Below are 22221 nucleotides of genomic sequence, written 5' to 3'. Positions count from 1 at the left end.
CTATTGCTTCAAAGTGGCTGGTCCTTTCTTGCCTGGAGCTGACATTACTGTTTGCTGCTGTTTTTACAAACTGGTTCATGGGTTTTTGGAAGGAAATTTTTTAGTTAATGAAAAAACAACATGTTCTGAATATCTTGGACACTGCATGTTAATGCTGACAAAAGTTGTATTTACACAGGGATTCTTGAATGACTGTAAGTACATATTTATATGCTTCCCTTTACGTTATAGGTGTGGGTGGCCAGGAAGGCTGAAGTGGCTGGATCCACATCAGAGTTTCTCACACATTTCTCAACAATTTTCAAGGCAGTCTCCTAAAATATATATATGTTTGAATTCCCCCAGTCCTTATAACAAGAGCTGATGGAGCTCTATTCACCAGAAAACAGTAATTTTCTTAAATTGGAAGCAGGACAGCTCTTTGCAACACCTCAGAAATACATCCCAAATTTTGCTACCTCTTTAAATTCACATTTGAGCCACAGTTTCTCTCCAAGAGTAAAACTCAATGCTATCTAGGCTGGGGAGCATTGCATTTCTGCTGCTGGCTTCTCCACAGTCCCCTCTTCTCTCAACAGGAGCCCCACAGCCCTCTCACACCCCTGCCTGCAAGAAATCCCTGTCCAGAGAGCTGACTGCCTGCAGGACATTCCTGCCCCAGTGTTTGTTTTCTCGGAAATTAACTGCACAACAAGGTATGTTTTCCCACATAGCTGCTGTTTGCTCTGACTGTTTTTTGGCAAGCAGGTGCTGCCGGGAGTAGGGCTGATGTTTGTGATAAAGGTCAAGGTTGGTCTGGAAAGGTTTCAGGGGCCAAGAGGAGGAGGCACCACCCCATCTCCATGACTCTCTCTTCATCACACCCTTGCCATTTCCCCTTTATTATCACACCCTTTCTATAACCCCCTCATCATCACCATGGTTCAGGGAGTTCCTGCTCCAGCAGGAACCCTGGTGATGGTCAACACAAGGTCTCCATGCTTGGCAACCCACAGCTCATTCACAGACATAGGTTCATTTTAGCACCACACAAACAATATTGCTTGTTTCTGCCCAAAATCTTTATTTTTCTTGTATGTAACCCTCCTTGTCCCACTGGCATACATTCCAGGTGCAGGGATCAACTGATGATTCCAGGAGGCAGACTTCTTGACCAGTCTCAGCTGAGTCAAAAATAAAACAAGCCAAGTGTTAGGGTATCGCCATGGGTTTTCACCCTCCAAAGGGAAAAGAGTGAAGCAGCTTGAACTTGGCAATCATTGCTATGGCTAAATTCTGCAATGCCATGGCTGAGCCCTGGGGCAACAGGAAGTGGGCAAGGGACAGTGGGCAGGCAGAGAAGAAATCCAATGCAGATAGTATTGAAGAAGTTAAAATTCAACAGGGCTGTGGTTTAAACCCTGATGTATCAGGGGGTTATGAAAAGTAAGGGTTAATGAATAATAATAAGAAAGGTTTAACAAATAATTCAAGTTGCTTCCTGAAACTGGGATAGAATCAGCCTTGAAAAACAGTAGTACAGGCTGTACTGTAATGATAATTCTGTATGTGACCAAGGACTGTCCTCCCTTCCTGTAGCCATGCCCATGCAGAAGCTGCTGAAAGCTGAGCCTATCAGCTAAAAGATTTACTGAGCTGATACAGCCAAAAGAAGAGGAAAAAGCAGAAATACTCCTTTATACAGACCAAAGACCCCAACTTTTGGAAAAAAATGCTTGCAAGGCAGCCTGTTGCCTGGAGTTGAAGAACAGTCTTGTCAGAAGCTGTGCTGGCTTCAATGTCTGCTTTTGTCCCTTTCCAGCTGGATCAGGACATCACTGCTGTTGTTGGTAGCTGCCAACACAAGATACATAGAGGTGGAAACTGTAGGTAAGCCACACCAATGTCTTGGCACCCCTGACCCCATCAGCCTCGCCATGGTGACATCTCTGTCCCTCTCTATTAACAGTGGGCTCTGCCATGCACGGATGACAATGGCTGGTCTAGGGGGGACCACATCCGGGACAACCTGTTCTTCCTGGATATTGTTATTCCTCTACCCATGCAGATCCAGGAACGCTTCCCTGAGGAGTGAAGAAAAAGCCATTTGTCACCCACTGACAGCATTGGGCCACCACAGTGATCCCCTGCCTGCACCAGCTCCCGGGAGAAGAATGGTCACAACAGGTAGGACAGGATGCTTCCTACTCCAGCCCTGAAGGCTTTTAAGGATTAAGGGAGCACTAAGCTCTAAAGTGGACAGAAAGAGCTTATAGCTCTTCCCGTGGTAAGAGCTCTCCTGTCCTTCACTGTAATGTCCCCAGAGATCTCCTCCCCTCTCTGTGATGTCCTTGATGCTCTTTTGTCTGCCTAGCTCCACCTGAGATCAGGTGCCCTGCACAAGTCCCCTGTGCATCCCTAGGTGGGATGGGGCTCTCCCTCCCTGTGGGTATCCTTTGGTAGGAAGACAACAGCCTCTCCAATATAAAAGGGACCAAGCAGACGAGGGGCAGCAGCATACGCAAAGCAAGGGGACCACTCATGACCACCACCACCACCACCAATGCCATGGGGACCCTCTGCTGCTGCCTGCTGCTCACCCTGGTCCTGCTCATCCCCCATGAGGCTGCAGCCAGGAAGGCAAGGGCAGCCCTGGGGCACAGCCTGGCCATGCGGTGCTGTTCTATCTCAGGGAGGAGGGGTGGCTGGATGAGGGGCTGCACACCCTGGCTGTGCCATACCATGATGTCTGATGATCTGCATGCTCTTGTTGTGCCCTGCTGTGGCATCTGGTGCCATTCGACACCGTGCCATGCCATCCCAGGTACAGCGTGCATGACCAAGGAGGCTGCCAGCTCTAGCTGCGCTCAGTACCCTGGGGGTACTGTTGGTCATCTCCTGATGGTATAGGAGGGTACCCAGCACCATGAGCTCTTCCCTGTCCTGACTGGGAGGAAGAGATGCTGATCAAGGTAGTATCCATGCCACTGGTTCCTGGTGCCACACAGAGGGGCTATGCCAGGCCCATACATGCAGGATACGTGTCTCACTGGGAGGCTGGAGGAGTGGCTGTGACTCATCACTGCCCAAGGCACACAAAGAACCCCCAGTCCCCACCGATATCTGGAGACACAACAGTAAGGGCAGTGAGCCTTCCAAAACCGCACCATTCCCTAACCAGGCTGGCATAGCCTTTAAGTGGTGCGCTGACAGAGGAAGAAGGAAAAGGAAGCAAGGTGCCCAGCCCTGGGCAGAAAGGCACATAGTTTGGTTAGTGCCAGTCACTGGCAGAGCTGCTGCCCACAGAGGCATTTTCTGCCTCCGGGCCTTGCCATGCCTTGCAGGCAGCAGAGGACAGAGCAAAGGGCAGGTCTTGCCTGCCATCATATCTGGGGGTGTGGGTTGCTCCCCTCAGCAAAACTCCACTAGAGCCAGCGACGAATTGGGCTTGTCCCCTCCCTGAATCCCTAGCCCTCCACAGCCCAGCCCAAGCACGAAAAGGACAGCATCAAGGGCTCCCTCTTCTGGCTTGGCTCCGTGGCAAAGAAAACAATGAAAAAAGAGCTTAGGGAGGCAGCTGGACAAATTTATTAAGAACCTACACTGATTTATCCCCTTAAATGTGCTCCATTGCTGCCCCCGGCACCAGGAGGGAGGGGGGCCATGTTACCAGACCAGAATCTGCTGGTTGGGCTGAGATTGTCACCGTCCAGGGAGCCGGGTATCCCCTGGAGACTGTGTCTGCCTGGAACAGTCAGTCTATGCAGTGTCACCCAGGCACAACTACCGAATCCATGTGCCTGCGTGCACCAGTCCAGTATCCTCACACACATATACACCCACAGGACATTCCCAACTTCCACAGCCCACTGACTGCAAGAGAGATTTACCTGTACCCCTGGGCAAGATACCACGTTCAGTCTGGAATGTCTGGGCAGCATGCAGGCTGTCAGAGCCCTGAGTAATGGGAAAGAGGAGGCAGGGGCTCCTGCAGTGCCTACTTGCTATACCTCTCTTTGAGATTTCCCCTGCATCTCTGGTCCCCCACTTCATGCTCAGTGTCAGTGCCTGGAATCCTCCTGAGGTCAAGGGAATGTAGTGGAGGTAGGGAAGGAGAACAGCAATGTGAGTGCTAGGACAGAGCAGGAGGGAAGGGTCCCTGCTGAATCACCTCCTGGATCATGGTGGCAGCCAGGGCATAGACCACGCCAATCCACACCTCGTTGGACTGGACGCTGGAGGTGTCAGGCACCCCGTCAGGTCTCATGCCATTCACTGCCCCCATGGTGCCACCCGCAAAGCCCAACACGTTCTTCTCAAAGATGGTCCTGAGTGCACTGAGAATGTGACTCTCGGGGAAAACCTGGGTGGACAGAGATGGGGGGAGCTTTGGGCTGAGTGCACAAGTGGAGCTCTCAGGCTGTGTCTCCAGGGAGCAGGATTAAGCTCTCCATAAGGAAAAGGTCAACACTGCAGCCTGGGTCAATTGCCACAAATTCGCACCTCAGGAAAATAAAAGGTGGAAGTGAAATAGCCTCTTTCCTCAAAAAATACTAAAACAAATGCCAAACCTGCTCAAAAGAGAGGTGCTGAACTTCACTCCACCTTCCTCCTGAAGAGGCTGACAGCTCATTCAACCAGTGCATCTCCAAAAACAGCTTTTCATCCTCACTCACTGGCCAACCTCACCACAAGTTTTGGGAGTTTACTTGGTGGACAGAGCCAACTACACCACTCTCATCTGATTTACAGTCTACAACTGTCATTTCTCAGGCTAAGGCCTATTTGAGGGCCAGACTTTCCCCTGACAAGGCCACTGTAGAGTTCTCTCAGCCTCTGCACCAGCTACAGGAGGCATCACAATGCCTTCAAGAGATGGGACACTGGCCAGAGTTGGCCAAAAGATGGCCTAGGATCAGCAAGGCTGGAGGTAACTTCTTGCCAAAGGGAAAAGTTATGGTCAAATTAGGCTGAGGACATCAAAATGCATCTTGCAGCTGCAAAGTCAATGTTGTGGATATCAGCAGGTTGGTTTGGGTAAATGCTGGGAATTTTGAGGAAAGAAAGTGCAAGAAAAATTTGTACTCAGTTCAAGGGGAAAAAAAAACAGCTTAGCTTGAACAACTTTCAAAGTACTTTAATCCTTTCAGTTTTGTAATTGGGTGATGATGCAAAATGTCATGGCCTAGATACTAATGCAAGATCTCAAGACAGTTACCAGAACTGGAATGCCATGTTCAGCAAGTTCTTGCCAAAACAGAAAAAAAGAACAAGGAAAATCAAAATGAAGCTCCAAAAACAAAAAGAAAGCAAACCCAATCAACCAACTCCACAAGAGTATGAAAGCAACCTGCCAACCAAAAAAAAAGCAGTGGAGCAGCAGCACAGGGAGGACTGCACTGAAATGAAAACACTCTGCAGAGAGTTGAAAATAAAGATGTTGAACAACTTTTGTTATTGGCAATAAAAATAGGAAGTGTCTGGGCAACACAAGTCATACATATTTTAGTCCCATTTTTAGACAAATAGTATTGTTGCAGTGAGTTCTGCTGCTGGCAGCTGAATCGCTGCATTCACCACTATGGAACTTTAATGACCAACCAAGTACAGGAGGGTCTGCAAGGAGAGTGGTCCTGCAGCAGCCTGGGCCGTTGCGACATGAGCCATTGGGCTCATCTCATCCCCTGCACATGCTCCTCTCCTCCCCAGTTCACGGTGTGCCTGCGTTGCAAGGGCCAGACTGTTTACCAGCAGGTCTTGTCTGTGGAGAGACCCAGCACTCTGCAGGGCTGGAACTGGGGCTACTGTGGCCACTATGCCTTTTACCATGCCCTGTACCCCCGTGCCTGGATGGTCTACGAGCTCCCGGGGCAGAACGTGGTGCTCACTTGCCGACAGGTCTCTCCTGTCATCCCCCATGACTATAAGGTAAGGAGGTGATGGCATCACAAAGCGAAGAGCTGCTTATTAGCTGGGCTTTCCCAGCATTTCCCCATGTTCAGCAACGGTCCCAGGCAGGGGAAATCCCGGCAGCAATGCGGGAGCTGGGGAATGCAGCAAGAGATGCCTCACCTCTCCCTCATGCTGCTCGTGCTGGCTCCCAGCCCCAGGCAAGGGTGGCAGGCGGTGCTGCTGACACGTCTGACCTTCCTCTTAGCCCAGCGAAGCACGTGAGCCTGTATCAACCTGCCGAGCAGATGAGGGATGAGGCACCCAGCAGAGCCTTAAACACTGTTTTCCATCTATTGTGTGGTGTTTGCTAGCCCAGGGCTCCTTTTCTGGATTTTGTATTGCCTGCTCCAAAAATTCCTCAGCTTCTGGTGTAACAAGCCCTTCACCTCTGAGAGGGATGGCGAGCGGGTTGCTGGAGTGCTGCTGCACCACTGCACGCCTGTGAACCCCTTCACTCTCGCCATCTCTGCACAAGAGAAGGTAAAGGACTGGCTCTGATGGTGTGGCTACTGCTAGAGGGTTGTGCAGCTCTGCTGGAGGGTGGGGAGCTGCTTCCAGGTAGCTGGCAAAGAGGTGTGCAATGGGCTGGGGCCAACACCAGTTCTCAGCAGCACTTGCCTGACCTCAAGAGTGGGGACTTGACTTCCCTGAGGGCTCCCTCTTTGGGTGTGAGTGGCAGGAGAGAAGCTGTGGGTGAAGCTTGTAGGGCAGTGGGTGAACAGGTTTGAAGCTGGAGTTGGTGGGCAGCAAGTGGGGAATGAGTGTGACATACCATTGTTGTGGTTGGAGGCAGAGAGCCTGCGTCTGCCCTCCAAAGTACCAACCTCTGATGATGCTCTTCCCTTCTCCAGGCTGGCACAGAAGTCACCCATCTGACATCATCCAATCCCAAGGGATCCGGTAGAGAGGTGTAGCAGGACCTCCTGCAGGATGGCAGGCTGGATTCACCCACTGGTGAGTCCCTCCATCCTCAGTGGAACAGGTGGAGGAGGAACAGGGGGAATGAGTGGCCACAGGACACCTGAGTCAAGGTAGAGTTTCCTTCCTCCAGCCATGTTGGTGCCATTGCTAAAAGCTCTCTGGGATGCTGTGGCTTTCCACCTTTAGGTTGTGTCCAATCTTCCCATTGCTTGTCCTTGCTGTGATTCTCCAAAAGCTGTCTACACACCACTTTGTTGGCTATATTAGTTACTGGTGCCACTATCCTGTTAGTCTGTGTGGGGTTGCCTACTGAGCTGAGGTTTTTGCTGAGTCACCAGGGTACTGCCCAGGTGCTTTCCCTCAATCCCTGTTGCCAGGTCAGTTGTGTCCCATTAGATTGGTTCCAGCACGTGTTTAGCAGCCCTTGGCATTTGGTGCTGACATCATTTGCTGTCCTTTTGCTACTGTGCTGGTTCTCTGAATCTCTGGGCTTTTGTCCTACCTGGGGAGTCTTGTGCTACCCAGTCCCTATGGTGACAGCTGAGGGAAGGGGCCCTCTGCTCAGCCTCTGCTCCTCAATGACTCTGCACTAGTAGGTGAGTTATTCTGGTTTTCTATATAGTCCAGCCCCTCTCTTGTGTCTGGGTGGGTTTCCCAGCTGGAGCCCATGGTGTGCTCACCAAAACCCTGCTTGGCAGGAGGTACACTCTGCTTTTTGGCAGTGGAGGCGATGCTGCTCCTGCCCTGTCACATCATGCCCTGATGCACTATAACAAATGAGCAGGAGAGGAAGTGGGAGAGATGGCAGAGGAAGATCAAAGTGTGGCAGAACCCTGTCCTGGACAACAGATAGGGTAGATGACAGCACCTTCCCAGTGGCTGCCTGGAGCTGGTTGGAGCAGGTGTATTGCCACCTCATTCACTGTGGTTGAGTTTACAGAATCTCAGAATTGTCAGTGTTGGAAAAGACCTCTGGAGATCATCTAGTCCAACCCTTTTGACAAGGTAGGGCCATCTGGAGCAGGTGACATGGGAACTTGTCACACAGGTGAGTTTTGAATGTCTCCAGAGAGGAAGGCTCTACCACCTCCCTGTGCAACTGGTCCAGTGCTCTGCCACCCTCAGTGTAAAGTTCTTCCTCATGTTGAGGTGGAACATCTTGTTTTGATTTACAGACATTGCTCATTGTTGTGCCACTGGGCACCACTGAGGAGAGCCTGGCACCATCCTCTTGACACCTGCCTTTGAGATATTTATGTGCATTAATAAGATCCCCTCTCAGTCCTCTGTTCTCCAGACCAAACAGGCCCATCTCCCACAGTCTCTCCTCATCAGAGAGATATTCCAGACCACTCATCATCTTTGTGGCCTCTGCTAGACCCTCTCCAGTAAACACCCCTAACAGTGTCACCCACAGTAGCATGTCCTTTAGTTCTCACCCATAAACTCTCAACTGTACAACTTCCACGTATCCAGGAAGAAATTTATGGCAGAAGTCAGAAATGAACATATACAAAATTACCTGGAAAGCAACCCGAAGGGAATAGATGCCAGCAGCCTTGTAGGTCAGCATAGGAGTCCTTTTGGTGGAAGAGGTGGATACGAACCCATGCCCCTGAAGTGACTGGAACTTATCACAATCTGATTGTTCTCTCACATAAAGAGCAACTCCACCTTCTCATTTCTCTGACCTGTAATTGCTAAAAAGTACACAGCCATCCATGACAACCTTCCAGTCATGTGAGCTCTTCTACTATGTCTCAGTCATTGCAATGAGGATTGACCACAACCACAAATCCTTGATGTGGTGAGCACTGCGATTCTTATCCTGAGAGGCAGTCAGGGAACATCTGCCACTGTACTGGTTGGTATGTGCTCCTTCCCAAGAGGAAGCAATGGCACGAGCACTGCCACTTTGGACCACACCCCCGAGTCCTTTTTAAAGCCCATCTCACAAAAGTGGCCAGCCTGCTGCCAAAGATTCTCTTGCCCTTTTGAGACAGGTGGATCCCATCCCTCCCTGATGGGCTACACTCACTAAAGCACAACCCACTGTCACAGAGGCCAAAACCTTCTCAAAGGCACCAGCCATGATGGTAGACATTGATCTGCACTATGCATCTGCTCATCTGCTTCAGTCTGTCCCTGTTTCTCTGACTGGTAGGATAGATGAGGAGGTGACTTGGGCACAGATGTTTTTCACCTGCCTTGCCAGGGCTTAATAGTCTTCCTTAATCCCAGCTGTTTTTTGGCTTCTGGCATCAAATAACAAATAAAAAAGCAGTAGCGGGGAAGCTGGGGTACCCTCTCAGCGATATCACAGATCTCAGCAAACCAGTCATGACTCTCTTTCAGGCTGGCAGATGGGCACCTCAACGTCCCTTCACAGAGCCACCCGCTATGATCACTGAATATCCTTTTTACGGTAACCAATGTGTGCTGGTGGTAAAGGTTATCCTTGTTGGCCTTGCTCATGGAAATCTAAGGCCTTTAAAACATCATGTTTGGTTTTGGTCTTGATGTTGGAGGGTGGAGGTTGAATTGGAGCCCTGCTTTTGAGGGTCACCAGGGTCCAAGGTGCCTCTGGCTCAGTGGTATCAATTGTAAGTGTAGGGCTCTGAAGTCAGGTATCTATCTCCATTTCAGCCTGTCTAATGCTGCACAGCCTATTAACTGTCTCTTTACATTCACCCACCTGCAGCAACATGTTGTCAACCTGTGCACAGGTTGTGCAGGTACTACCTTTTCTGCAGGAGAAGTGTCTGAGCATTTGTTGAAAGCTATCACCTGTACTGACGTCTCTTTCCTTACCAGTTGGGTCTGGGTGGAAGCACCAGGCTTCTCAGGGGTTGTCTCTGTAGGCACATTGGTTTTCGCTCTGAGTTGAGTGCTCACCATTATGCAGGAGTCTGCTGCACTTGGTACTTACCTGAGATAAGTCCTTACCTGAGGTGTGGACCTGCTTGCAGATTGCAAAGACCTGGAGCACTTGGCACTTACCTGAAGTGTGGACCTATAGGAAGATGAAGCACCCTCCCAACTTGCCCTGCCTGCATGAACTGCCCTGTCACATCCTTCTCATGCATCATATCCTGTGTGCCCACACTGTTCACGACACTCCTGGTCATTTAGGTTCCCTCGAGCCATTTAAATCTCCCACGGGTGCTCCTGGTAACAGCCTCTTCCTCCTGGTTACCTCTCGAGGGTCCTGATGAGGCTTTGAGCTTCTGCTTGGATGTCCCTGAGCTCAGGAACTCCCCTGTACAGCACGATCTAATCCACAACCCCAGACTTCCCTCAATTGCTGCTACTGCCACCTTGCCTTGTGGCTGCAGCCAGCCCTGCCCCTATCCCAATTCCATTGGTTACTGCCCCTGTCTATCCTCAATCCCTGGTTTTCTATTGGTTATTGCCCTACGTTTCCCCTACTGGCTAATCGAAGCCGCTCAGACACTCCCCCTTCCGAAATTTTTGACCAATCCAGTCCCCGATCTGGCACCTTCCCCCGAGATCATATAAAAGCTTTATGTATTTCCCAATAAACCTCACTTTGCTTTGTAACGTCTGGAGTGGTGATAACGTCTGGAGTGGTGATAACGTCTCCTTTCTCTGCACCCCTTCGGCTCCAAAGGCAGGCAGAGCCTTCTCCCTTCCCCTCAAACCTCCACATGTTGCTGCCTCAACATCTGTGCCCAGGACTGGGTACCTTCTCGCCATGCTGAGGGTGCACAGCTGCCCAGGGGAAACCCCTGGTCTTCCCAGCTCTGTGCATGCCCCTTGCAGAGGAGACACGTTTTTGTTCTTTGCAGACCCTTGTGCTTCAGCTGCTTGGTGCCTGAGCAGTGTTGAGGACATTTGCTGGGCTCTAGTTGCACTGAGCTCACTGGGGTTCCTTCCCAGCCCTTCTTTATGGGGGTGGTGCCAGTTGCAAGTTGCAAGTACCCTGCTGAGGGTGCCCTGGGAGCAGCCTGGTGTGTCCTCAGCTCTTTGCAGAGGGCAGAAATCTTGCAGCCAGTGGCAAAGGGGAACAGTGGGGCAGATGGGCTGGGACAGAGGAGCCTGAGCCGTGGAGGGTCATGGCAGCGGATGCACACTGGCCTTCAGGGACGGTGACAAGAGAGGGAGGGGAGTGGCATGGTGGGGACAGGGCAACATGGGTGCTGATCCATGACAAAATAGGAGAAGTGTTTGCAGCAAAGCTTTATTGGAAGAAGGAGGTGGTGGGGCAGGAGGACAGATTGTATTCCCAGCGCTGCCGCTGGTCTGGGAACTCCGATCCTGCCACACTCACTCCATCTGTGGTTCCAGACGGGTGAATTCATTTGTGCCGACCCTGCGGGGACACAGAGGGAAGAGATGTAGGGGTAGGACATGGGGGTCGCTAAATGACCCCTCAGCTCTGTATGTCCCTAAAATATTTGCACCTTGGCGGGACCCCCAGTGAATCTGTGCACAAGCACCCAGTCCTCCACAAGCAGCCAGTCCTCCATCACCCCCATACTGGCAGCAGCTCTGCCAGGTGCTCATCACCACTGGGTGGGGGACCCAAACTCCATGTCCATCCTGGGGCCATTCAGAACCCTTGTTAGGCCTGTTATGGGCTTAGCTGTCCCCATGTTGAAGCAGAGATCCCAGAACAGAGCCAAGAATACCAATTAAGCCGCCCTGCCTCCAGCCGAGAGGAGGAGGAGAACAACCAAGTCTACTGGACACTGCTGAACCAGAAACTAGCCAAGACTGTACCTCTACACTGACTTGTAGATGACAGCCAGTGCCCCTCTGAGGGTGTCTGGACCGATAAAAGAAGATTAATTGAAGCATAGAGAGGCCCATATGGGCTGTTGATGTGTGGCAGGACACTGCTGCTTGAGTAGAATCTGTGGAGATTCATCATGTGGATGCTCATGTGCCCAAAGGCTGAGCTAATGAGGAACATCACACCTGGGCTAGCATAAGGGAGAGTTGTTCCTGGCTCAATGGGCCCATGATACCTCAGCCCACCTGTAGGTGGACGGGGCCAAGGGGTGGATTTAACCATGGACATTATTTCCCAGGTTATTCATTATTGTGAAACACCTAGGAAGGGGATAGAGACCCCAGTGTGGGGATAGTAACCCCACTGTGGGGATGGTGACCCTAATGAGGGTATGGTTACCCCTGAAAAGGATGATCCCAATGTGTGCCTCAAGGACTTTTAAACTTGGGGGAAAAGGTAACTTGCATTTTGAGTTCTGTGTTGCAGGACTTAAACCTTCAGATGAAGAAAACCTGAGCTGAACTTGTGTTGGTGTCCAAAGATGAACTGTTTTTCCTGCCTGAAGTACCTACCCCATCCTAATGGACTATTGCCTACAATATGGAGGGGTGGAAGACAGCCCTGGAAAGAAAAAGACTGTTTAAGCACGGGAATAGAAAATTTAAGATATGAGTGACCTAATATGGTATGGAATAAGGGGTGGAATGTTATGGTCTTAGCCAGGTGGGCCTAAATCTAAGATTTAAAGTTCAGACTAGGCCTGAAAATGTCAGCTGACTTGAGCTGGGCTGGGCTAGCTAACAGCTGACTTCTTCTAGCCAATAATATTGTATTCCATACCATACTACATCATCTCAAAAGGTATAAAATCCACTGTGTGGGAGTGGCTTAGTCAATTCCATTATGGCTGGAGTGCAGAGAAGACTGCTACAGTTGTTCTGCTCTGTTGGGCCCTGCTCCTGCTGCCACTACATCGTATGTTGTTTTAGTTTCAGGGAAGTAGAAATATTTTGTTGTTATACCTTCTCTTTCTTACAGAGTATCTTTTAGAGTGCTTATGAATCTATAATAATACACTTTGTGTTTACTGGGAAGTGGGAAGTTATTTCTTGTTATACATAACTTGTCTAAGTGTGTGTTATATTGTAGTTTCCACGTAATTTTCTCTTTTCTGTATAAATACATATAGTTAGTTTCAGCAGAGACCTGGTTTAGTGGTTTTTTTTCCTCTCTCCCTCTTCTTTTTCCCTTGGCTGGTTGGGGGAGGGAGGAACAGTTTTTCTCTGTCTTGGACAGTTGGCGTTTTCCCAGCTCACCCCCAGACAAGGCCTTTGGCTTTAGGAATGACTCTCAGGTGGTGAAGTTCAAGCTCCCTTTGAGCTTATCAGAAACAGTGTCCATAGCAGGAGCTGTTGCTGTTCAAGGATATGATATTCTGATAGCCTTGGGATGTTATTTGTCTAAATCATATCCTGACTGCTAGACTTGTGAAAAATTCCCTTATTCCATGTTGGACTATGTCCAGGTTGAAGACTGAGGGATGACTAAAGTCAATCATCTTACAACTCCATAACAGAGTTCCTAAGTGAGGCCCCTTGAGCTCTCCTGAACCACCTCAGGGGGCTGTGCCAACATCTCCCTCCAAGCACATGTGTGAATGGATGTAAACACCCTACAGCAAGTGTAATATGACTCCTGTCACCTCAGATCTATAATTAAGTCTCTGTTTTAATTGTGGCAAATCCTACTCAATCATTTTATGATGTTAAATTAAATAATGTGCTGCCAAATCCTTTCCACAGAAAGCACTGACCAAGTCTTGGACCATGACGGAATCAGCCACACCTAGGATCCCTCAGCAGTTCAAAAAGCAAGCAGGACCTCTCTGAACTCCAGTGTGATTCAGTAGGAGGGTCTCCCTTACCCATTTCCATCTCCAGTCTCCATCTAAATAATTCTAAATTGATTCTCACTCATTTTTCCTTTGAATGTTTTTACCCATGCAATAAGCAATAGAATGAACCTTGCCATCAAAATTTGTTACATTGCGCTTTTGCAAACGAGTATGAAACTTTCTTTTGCCAACATCTCTGACAGTGGCTCCATAAGTCACTAATTTGTGAGAGTCCCAACCCCCCTGGGGCTGCACAGGGGAGCTGTGCAGGGCTGGGTCAGGGAGCTCACCTGGTGGCTTTCCAGTCATTTTTGATGTTGCCCGCATCTGACCGCAGGAGCCACATGGTCTTCAAAACCTCCGTTCCATTCTTGTCCACGAAGCATTGTCCCGTGAAAACAGAGATGGAGTCTGCAAGGACAGGACAAGAGGTGGAGTGGAGCATGGCCAGGGTAACAGGTCAGTGGCTGCTCCAGCACAGGCGACAGTGGAGTATAGCGTGGCCAGGGTGGCAGGTCAGTGGCTGCTCCAGCACAGGAGATAGTAGACCCCTGCTGTCCTGGGCCTCTGGGCACAATGGGGAGGGAGAAAACAAGTAGGAGGGCTCAGCAGGCTTGGGGGTCTTTCATGGACATGGGCATGCAGCAGTGGGCTTGGCTCCATTGCATCTCCTGCACACTGGGACTGGGAGGTGACACCAGCTGAAGAGATCCAGGGACAAGGATGGGGGAGCATCAGGGACACCAGAGGGGACGGGAGAGCACTGAGGAGAGTATAGGTGAAGGCAGGAATCAGCAAGGATGCTGCAGGAAGGTGCAGAAGAGCTTCAAGGGCATCACAACAGGGAAGGCAGGGGAAATCTGAAGACTCAACAGAGAGGGCAGGAAAGAAGAAGTACTTATATCGATCCACTTCACAGTGAAGCCGAAGGTGGGCTGGTGTATTTCTTTCGTGATGTTCTGGAAGCCCAGCAGTGGTGATGGTGGGACTTTATGCGGAGTGTCTTCCACGGAAGTGGTATATAAGCCAGTGAAGTTGCCTTTTTCATTCACAGCAGAGATAGTCATGTTGGAGCCCAGGTCATTCTTCCAGCGCCCAGTCAGGTTGCACTGGAGCAGAGGGGACTCAGTACTGGTGCCACAGCACAGCCTGCAGCCCTTGCCCACCCTGCCCACCCTGCCCTGTGCACCCCAGACCTGCACCTACCTTTTCTGCAGAGAGGATGTGAGCCCCCAGGGCCAGGCAGAGCACCAGGAGGAACAGAGTTGTTTGTTCCATCCCTACAGCCGACAGCTGATGTACCTGGGGATGTGCTCCATGCAGGACTCTGCCGATGCTCCTGCTCCCCTCTTCTTTTTATTGCTGCCAGGTCTGTGGGTGGCAGCTCTGGCCAGGGCATTAAGCAATTTGTGTGGTTCCACATTTACCAGTGCTATGAGGGGTTGGTTGCAGCTGGTATTTCCAGAATACCTTGGTTCCAAGACAAATGCAGGTGGAGAGCTCAGGTGAGCTGCACCCTCATCTTGGTACCACAGTACCCATTCAGTGCTGCCACAGTGATGCGAAGGGAGAGCCCCTCTGTCCCTCTCGATTGGATGTGGGCTCTGCCTGGGAAGACACCAGCTGGTTAAGAGGGGACTGCATCTGGGAAGTTTCTTTTCCCAAATAACATTATTCCTCTGGCCAGGAACATTCCTCTGGGGAGCCAAGAAAAAGACCATTTGTCATCTTGCAGCACAGGGGCACCATGGCAATCTGCTGCCTGCACCAGTTTGCAGGGCAGGCAAGTGAGGAAAGAATGGTCACAGTGGGCAGAGTAGGTTGCCTCCTTCCCCCAGTTCTGATGGCCATTAAGTAGTAAGGGAGTGCTCTAGAATAAAAAACTCTAAGGTGGACACAGAGCTTATAGCCCTTCCTGCGGTGTCCCGAGATCTCTCCTGTCCTGCACTGTGATGTCATCAGAGATCTCATGCCCTTCCTATGGTGTCCCCAGTCCTCCCCTGTCCTCCAATGTGATGTGCCCTGAGATCTGATGACCTGTGGTATATGCAGCCCTTCCCAGCCCTTCCTGTTGTGTCCCCAAAATTCTCCTATCTGCCACTGTGATGTCCCCAAACCTCCCCTGTCCTCCACTGTGATTTCCCCTGAGATGCCCTGCCCTTCCTGTGGTATCCCCTGAGATCTGATACACTACCTGTGGTGTGCCCATATCTTCCATGCCCTTCCTGTGGCATCCTGAGGCACCTCCTGTCTTCCGCTTTGATGCCACCTCAGGTGCCCTACACTCCCTGTGACATCTTTGATGCTCTTCTGACCTGCTGTTCTGGCTATGCTCCCTGCCCCATCCCACACTGTCCCCATGGCCTCCATCACTATCCAGAGGGGATGGGGCTCTCCCACTGCGGCAGAAGGTTCAGCTTGGGCTGTGAAGGTTCAGCAAGGTCTAATGTCAACTGCCCAGCCACATCTTCCTCTGTGATGAAATGGGCTGAGCTGGCAAGGGGCAGGAGCACAGGCAGAGCACAAGCACCGCTCATGGCCACTGCCACCAATGCCATGGGACCCCTTAGCTTCTACATGCTGATCGACCTGGTCCTGCTTGTCCTCCATGAGGCTGCATCCAGAAAGGTAAGGGCAACCCTGGGGCACAGTCTGACCATGTTGTTTGCTTATTTGGAGGGTAACTTGCAGGGATGGGATGGATGGTCCTGTTGCTGAAGGGAGTTTTGTTCTGATTTTCACATTTTGTAGATTTTAGGAGCACAGTAACTGTAGCAAATGTAGATGTACTGTGCTAATATTCTGGCAGCCTAAGTTCATTGTTTATACATCCTAACCCTTAGCATTTATCAGTAGCTCAAATTCTCTTAGTTGCTTAGTCTCTTTTTCAAGGTAAAGAGCTGAAAGATATCAGAAGGCCTACAGAACAAAACATAAACACAAGTCAGAGTGACCCAAAAGTCAGAACTGAATGAACTCCAAGAGACCTTTGTGTGCCTGAGGAAGAGGAGCTGATGAAGACAGAGGGTCTTGACAACCCCAGACCCAATTCCAGGGGTTGGACCAGGGGTGGAACCAGGGCTGGACTGAGAAATGTGTAAAGCAATGATTGGAGGGATCTTATTATAAAAGCCATGGAAACAAGAACTGGGGCACATGCATGTCATCATGTATTCCTGTGGGCTGTAGGCCTGTGATATTAAAGGACCTTTACTTTTTATCTTACCCTACACTAACGTGGCTCGAAGTTCTGCTTTGGGGAGGGGGCACTCACGGCATCAGTCCCAACTCAACCCCTCCCTGTTACTGCTACCAGGTGTTTTTAACCGCCATGGGGATACTTTTCACACTGCAATGGGTAGGGAGCAGCTCTTTTCCCAGGAAAACCCCTGGCAGCCCTGTAGGACATAGCATTAGGTGTTCCCCAGATTCCTGGTGCTCAGTGCAGAGTATAAAAGCCATTTCTAATGGGAGCCCTGCCTGTGTTGGGAAAGAGCCCATCCTGCTGGGGCCATGTGGGAGGGAAAACCTGCCCTTCTTTTCCCCTCCTTGTGGCAGGTCTCATATCCCTCAGCATGTCCCCTGTGTTTCCAGGCCAGGAGTACCGGATGTACAACACCTATGATGTTCACTTCTATGCCTCCTTTGGTGCCTGCTGGGGAAGAGAAGAGACATGGTATTTGGCACTGTTCCTACCACAGAGATCTGTGCCATGGAGACACCATGCTTCTCCAGCTCCTCTACTGTACCCAGGACTTGCAAACGCCCAGTGTTGCTGTCTCAACATCTGTGCCCAGGACTGGGTGCCTTCTCGTCATGCTGAGGGTGCACAGCTGCCCAGGGGAAACCCCTGGTCTTCCCAGCTCTGTGAGTGCCCCTTGCAGAGGAGACACATTTTGGCTGTTTGCAGACCCTTGTGCTTCAGCTGGGCTCGGTGGCTGCTCAGTGCTGGCCAGAGCAGTGTTGGAGCCCTTTCTCGGGCTCTAGTTGCACTGAGCTCACTGGGGTTCCTTCCCAGACATTCCTTAATGGGGTGGGGACAATTCTAAGTACCCTGCTGAGGGTGCCCTGGGAGCAGCCTGGTGTGTCCTCAGCCCTTTGCAGAGGGCAGTGATCTTGTAGCCAGCTACAAGGGAGGAGAGTGGGGCAGATGGGCTGGGACAGAGAAGCCTGAGCCATGGAGGGTCATGGCAGCTGGTGCACACTGGCCTTCAGAGATGGTGACAAGAGGGAGGGGAGTGGCATGGTGGGAACAGGGCAACATGGGTACTGATCCATGACAAAACAGGAGGAGGTGTGTTTGCAGCAAAGCTTTATTGAGAGAAGCAGGTGGTGGGGCAGGAGGACAGATTGTATTCCCAGCACTACCGCTGGTCTGGGAACTCCGATCCTGCCACACTCACTCCATCTGCGGTTCCAGGCGGGTGAATTCATTTGTGCCAACCCTGCAGGGACACAGAGGGAAGAGATGTAGGGGTAGGACATGGGGGTCACTAAATGACCCCTCAGTTCTGTATGTCCCTAAAATATTTGCACCTTGGCGGGACCCCCAGTGAAGGGGTGCACAAGCAGCCAGTCCTCCATCACCCCAATACTGGTAGCAACTTTGCCAGCTGCTCATCACCACTGGGTGGGGGAACCAAACTCCATGTGCATCCTGAGGCCATTCAGGAACCCTTGTTAGGCCTTTGGCTTTAGTAATGACTCTCAGGTGGTGAAGCTCAAGCTCCCTTTGAGCTTTTCAGAAACCCTGTCCATAGCAGGAGCTGTCGCTGACCAAGGAAATGATATTCTGATAGCCTTGGGATCTTATTTGTCTGAATCATATCCTGATTGTTAGACTTGTTAAAAATTCCCTTATTACCGTCTTGGACTATGTTCAGGATGGAGACTGAGAGCTGAGTAAAGTCAATCATCTTACGACTCTACAACAAAGTTCCTAAGTGAGGCCCCTTGAGTTCTCCTGGACCACCGCAGGGGGCTGTGCCATTATCTCCCTCCAAGCATGTGTGTGAATGGATGTAAACAACCAATAGCAAGTGTAGTATGACTGCTGCCATCTCTGATCTGTAATTAAGTCTCTCTTGTGATTGTGGCAAATCCTACTCAATCACTTTATGATGTTAAATTAAACAATGATTAAGTGCTTCAGATCCTCTCCACAGAAAGCAAAGAGCAAGTCTGGGACTAAGACTGGAATCAGCCACACCTCGGTTCCCTCTGCAGTTCAGAAAGCAAGTAGGACCTCTCTTAACATCAGTTTGATTCAGTGGGAGAGTCTACCTTACCCATTTCCATCTCCAATGTCCACCTAAATAATTCTAAATTCATTCTCACTTTTTTTTATCTTGAATGTTTTTACCCATGCAGAAAGCAAGAGACTGAACCTTGCCATCGAACTTTGTTAAGCTGCAAACTGGTATTAAACTTACTTTGGCCAACACCTCTGACAGCGGCTCTGCAAGTGACTTAAGTCACTAATTTGTAACAGCCCCAACCTGCCTGGGGATGCCCAGGGGAGCTGTGCAGGGACAGAGACAGAGAACTCACACAGTGCCGTTCCAGTTGTCTTGAATTGTGTTCTGGTGACGCCGAAAGAGCCACATGGTCTTCAAAACCTCCTTTCCATACTCATCCACAAAGCACTGTCCCGTGAAAACGGATGTGGCTTCTGCAGGACAGAACAGGGAGTGGATCAGAGCATAGCCAGGGTGGCAGATCAGTGGCTGCTCTAGCACAGGGGACAGTAGACCCCTGGTGTCTGGGGCCTCTGGGCACAGTGGGGATGGGGAAAGCAGGCAGGAAGGCTCAGCAGGCTGGGAGTCTCACATGAAAATGGGCAGATAGCAGTCGGCTTCAGCCCCCATTGCATCTCCTGCGCACTGGGACTGGGATGTGACAGCAGCCAAGGAACTCCAGGGAAAGGATGGGGGAGCATCACGGACAGCAGAGGGATGGGAGAGAACTGAGGACAGTCCAGGAGAGGGCAGAGAATCAGCAAGGATGCTGCATGGTGGGGCAGTTTCAAGAGCATTACAATAGGGAGGGCAGAGGAGGTCTGGGAACACAAGGAGGTTGGGAAAGGAAAAGCACCTGAAAAGGTCCAGTTGACGGTGAAGCCGAAGGTGGGCTGGCCGTTTGTGTTTGTGAGGTGCTGGAAGCCCAGCAGCGGTGACTGCAGGATCTTACTTGGATTGTCTGCCACGGATGTGTTGTACAAGCCAGTGAAGTTGCCTTTTTCATCCACTGCAGTGATGGTCATGTTGGAACCCAGGTCATTCTTCCAGTGCCCAGTCAGGTTGCACTGGAGCAGAGGGGACTCAGTACTGGTGCCACAGCACAGCCTGCAGCCCTTGTCCACCCTGCCCACCCTACCCTGTGCATCCCAGACCTGCTCTTACCTTTTCTACAGAGATGCCATAAGCCCCCAGGGCCAGGCTGAGCACCAGGAGCAAAGGAGTTCCTTGCATCATCTCTGCAGCAGACAAGACAGCTGATGTACCTGGGGACGTGCTCCTTGCAGGACTCTGCTGATGCTCCTGCTCCCCTCTCCTTTTTATGGCTGCCAGGTCTGTGGGTGGCAGCTCTGGCCAGGGCATTAAGCAATTTGTGTGGTTCCACATTTACCAGTGCTATGAGGGGTTGGTTGCAGCTGGTATTTCCAGAATACCTTGGTTCCAAGACAAATGCAGGTGGAGAGCTCAGGTGAGCTGCACCCTCATCTTGGTACCACAGTACCCATTCAGTGCTGCCACAGTGATGCGAAGGGAGAGCCCCTCTGTCCCTCTCGATTGGATGTGGGCTCTGCCTGGGAAGACACCAGCTGGTTAAGAGGGGACTGCATCTGGGAAGTTTCTTTTCCCAAATAACATTATTCCTCTGGCCAGGAACATTCCTCTGGGGAGCCAAGAAAAAGACCATTTGTCATCTTGCAGCACAGGGGCACCATGGCAATCTGCTGCCTGCACCAGTTTGCAGGGCAGGCAAGTGAGGAAAGAATGGTCACAGTGGGCAGAGTAGGTTGCCTCCTTCCCCCAGTTCTGATGGCCATTAAGTAGTAAGGGAGTGCTCTAGAATAAAAAACTCTAAGGTGGACACAGAGCTTATAGCCCTTCCTGCGGTGTCCCGAGATCTCTCCTGTCCTGCACTGTGATGTCATCAGAGATCTCATGCCCTTCCTATGGTGTCCCCAGTCCTCCCCTGTCCTCCACTGTGATGTGCCCTGAGATCTGATGACCTGTGGTATATGCAGTCCTTCCCAGTCCTTCCTGTTGTGTCCCCCAAATTCTCCTGTCTGCCACTGTGATGTCCCCAAACCTCCCCTGTCCTCCACTGTGATGCCCCCTGAGATCCCCTGCCCTTCCTGTGGTATCCCCTGAGATCTGATACACTACCTGTGGTGTGCCCCTATCTTCCATGCCCTTCCTGTGGCATCCCCAGACTCCCCCTGTCTTCCACTGTGATGTCCCCTGAGATGTCCTACACTCCCTGTGATATCTTTGATGCTCTTCTGACCTGCTCTTCTGGCTATGCTCCCTGCCCCATCCCACACTGTCCCCATGGCCTCCATCACTGTCCAGAGGGGATGGGGCTCTCCCATACTGTGGCAGAAGGTTCATCATGGGTGGCCACTGCCCAGCCACATCTTCCTCTGTGATGAAATGGGCTGAGCTGGCAAGGGGCAGGAGCACAGGCAGAGCACAAGCACCGCTCACGGCCACCGCCACCAATGCCATGGGACCCCTTAGCTTCTACATGCTGATCGACCTGGTCCTGCTTGTCCTCCATGAGGCTGCATCCAGGAAGGTAAGGGCAGCCCTGGAGCAGAGTGTGGCCATGCTGTGCTGTGGTATCCCAGGGATGAGAGTGGCTGGACCAGGGGCTGCACCCCCTGGCTCTGTTATGCTGTGCTGTACCATCCCTGTGGTGCACTGTGAACAGCCACAGAGGTGTCTGCTGTTGGTGTGCCAGGCTGTGCTATATGGCTGAAGGGGTTGCATATTTTCACTGTGCCATGCTGTGCTGTCATGTGCCTCCCCAGCTCACAGTTTTTCTGTCCAAAGGGCTCCATGCTCTGTATTCCTTGCTCTGCCATCCCGTACCATCCCACATCATGGCATGCCATGCTATGCCATCCCACAGTGCAGCGTATGTGACCAAGGAGGCTGCCAGCTCTGATTGTGCTGTCCCTGGTGGTACTGTTGGTTACCTATTTCTGGCATGGAGGGTGCCTAGCACTGCCAGCTCTTGCCCATGGAGGGAGAGATGCTGTCCCACTGGTGCCACCAGTCCCAGCTGCCATTCCTATGCATTCTACACTTATCAGAGAGGAGTCTGGCTACAGCTGGATCCAGTCTTAGCCTCAGATTTTGTCAATGGTTTATGTCTAACGGATTATACAGGGGTAACTGAAACCTTGTACAACTTAATCCTGAAGGATTAAGGATGGCAAACCAGATATATTTATATAAAAATATTTATTATGATAATTATACAAAAATATCTCAGAATTATTTACTACATAGTATAGAAGATATAACTACTAGTATAGTATAATGCACTATTTTGAAGCTATATTAAAGCCAGCAATACCAATTCCTAAGTAGAGCCTGATGCTACTCACCCATATCAATAAATGTGTGCAAATCTCTTCTGCTCAGCCTCAAGGAATAACCTTGAGGGGTGTTCCCACTCAAGGGAGGACTCTCCACAAACAGTT

The 22221-nt window shown here is 50.9% G+C and overlaps 2 protein-coding genes and 1 long non-coding RNA gene across 3 annotated transcripts; 1 reads left to right on the top strand and 2 right to left on the bottom strand.

Moving 5' to 3' along the window:
• The first annotated feature begins 1570 nt into the window (after nt 1-1570).
• Nucleotides 1571-7275, top strand: LOC139684597 (uncharacterized). Its single transcript, XR_011699936.1, has 3 exons — nt 1571-1869; nt 2048-2166; nt 6783-7275. It is a non-coding gene; the product is annotated as an uncharacterized lncRNA (long non-coding RNA).
• A 3864-nt stretch (nt 7276-11139) lies between these two features.
• LOC139684674 (avidin-like) lies at nt 11140-14780 on the bottom strand. Its single transcript, XM_071580833.1, has 4 exons — nt 14709-14780; nt 14401-14611; nt 13793-13913; nt 11140-11185 (listed from the first exon to the last, which is right to left on the bottom strand). The coding sequence occupies exons 1-4, from the start codon at nt 14778-14780 to the stop codon at nt 11140-11142; spliced, it is 450 nt and encodes a 149-aa protein (XP_071436934.1).
• A 3107-nt stretch (nt 14781-17887) lies between these two features.
• LOC139684510 (avidin-like) lies at nt 17888-19985 on the bottom strand. The gene is made up of 4 exons (XM_071580534.1): nt 19904-19985; nt 19596-19806; nt 19053-19173; nt 17888-17947 (listed from the first exon to the last, which is right to left on the bottom strand). The coding sequence occupies exons 1-4, from the start codon at nt 19973-19975 to the stop codon at nt 17902-17904; spliced, it is 450 nt and encodes a 149-aa protein (XP_071436635.1). The 5' UTR covers nt 19976-19985; the 3' UTR covers nt 17888-17901.
• Nucleotides 19986-22221: the final 2236 nt, after the last annotated feature.

Source organism: Pithys albifrons, chromosome Z (assembly GCF_047495875.1).
Source record: "Pithys albifrons albifrons isolate INPA30051 chromosome Z, PitAlb_v1, whole genome shotgun sequence".
NCBI classification, from domain to species: Eukaryota; Metazoa; Chordata; class Aves; order Passeriformes; family Thamnophilidae; genus Pithys; species Pithys albifrons.
This window is presented reverse-complemented; position numbering and strand designations above follow the sequence as displayed.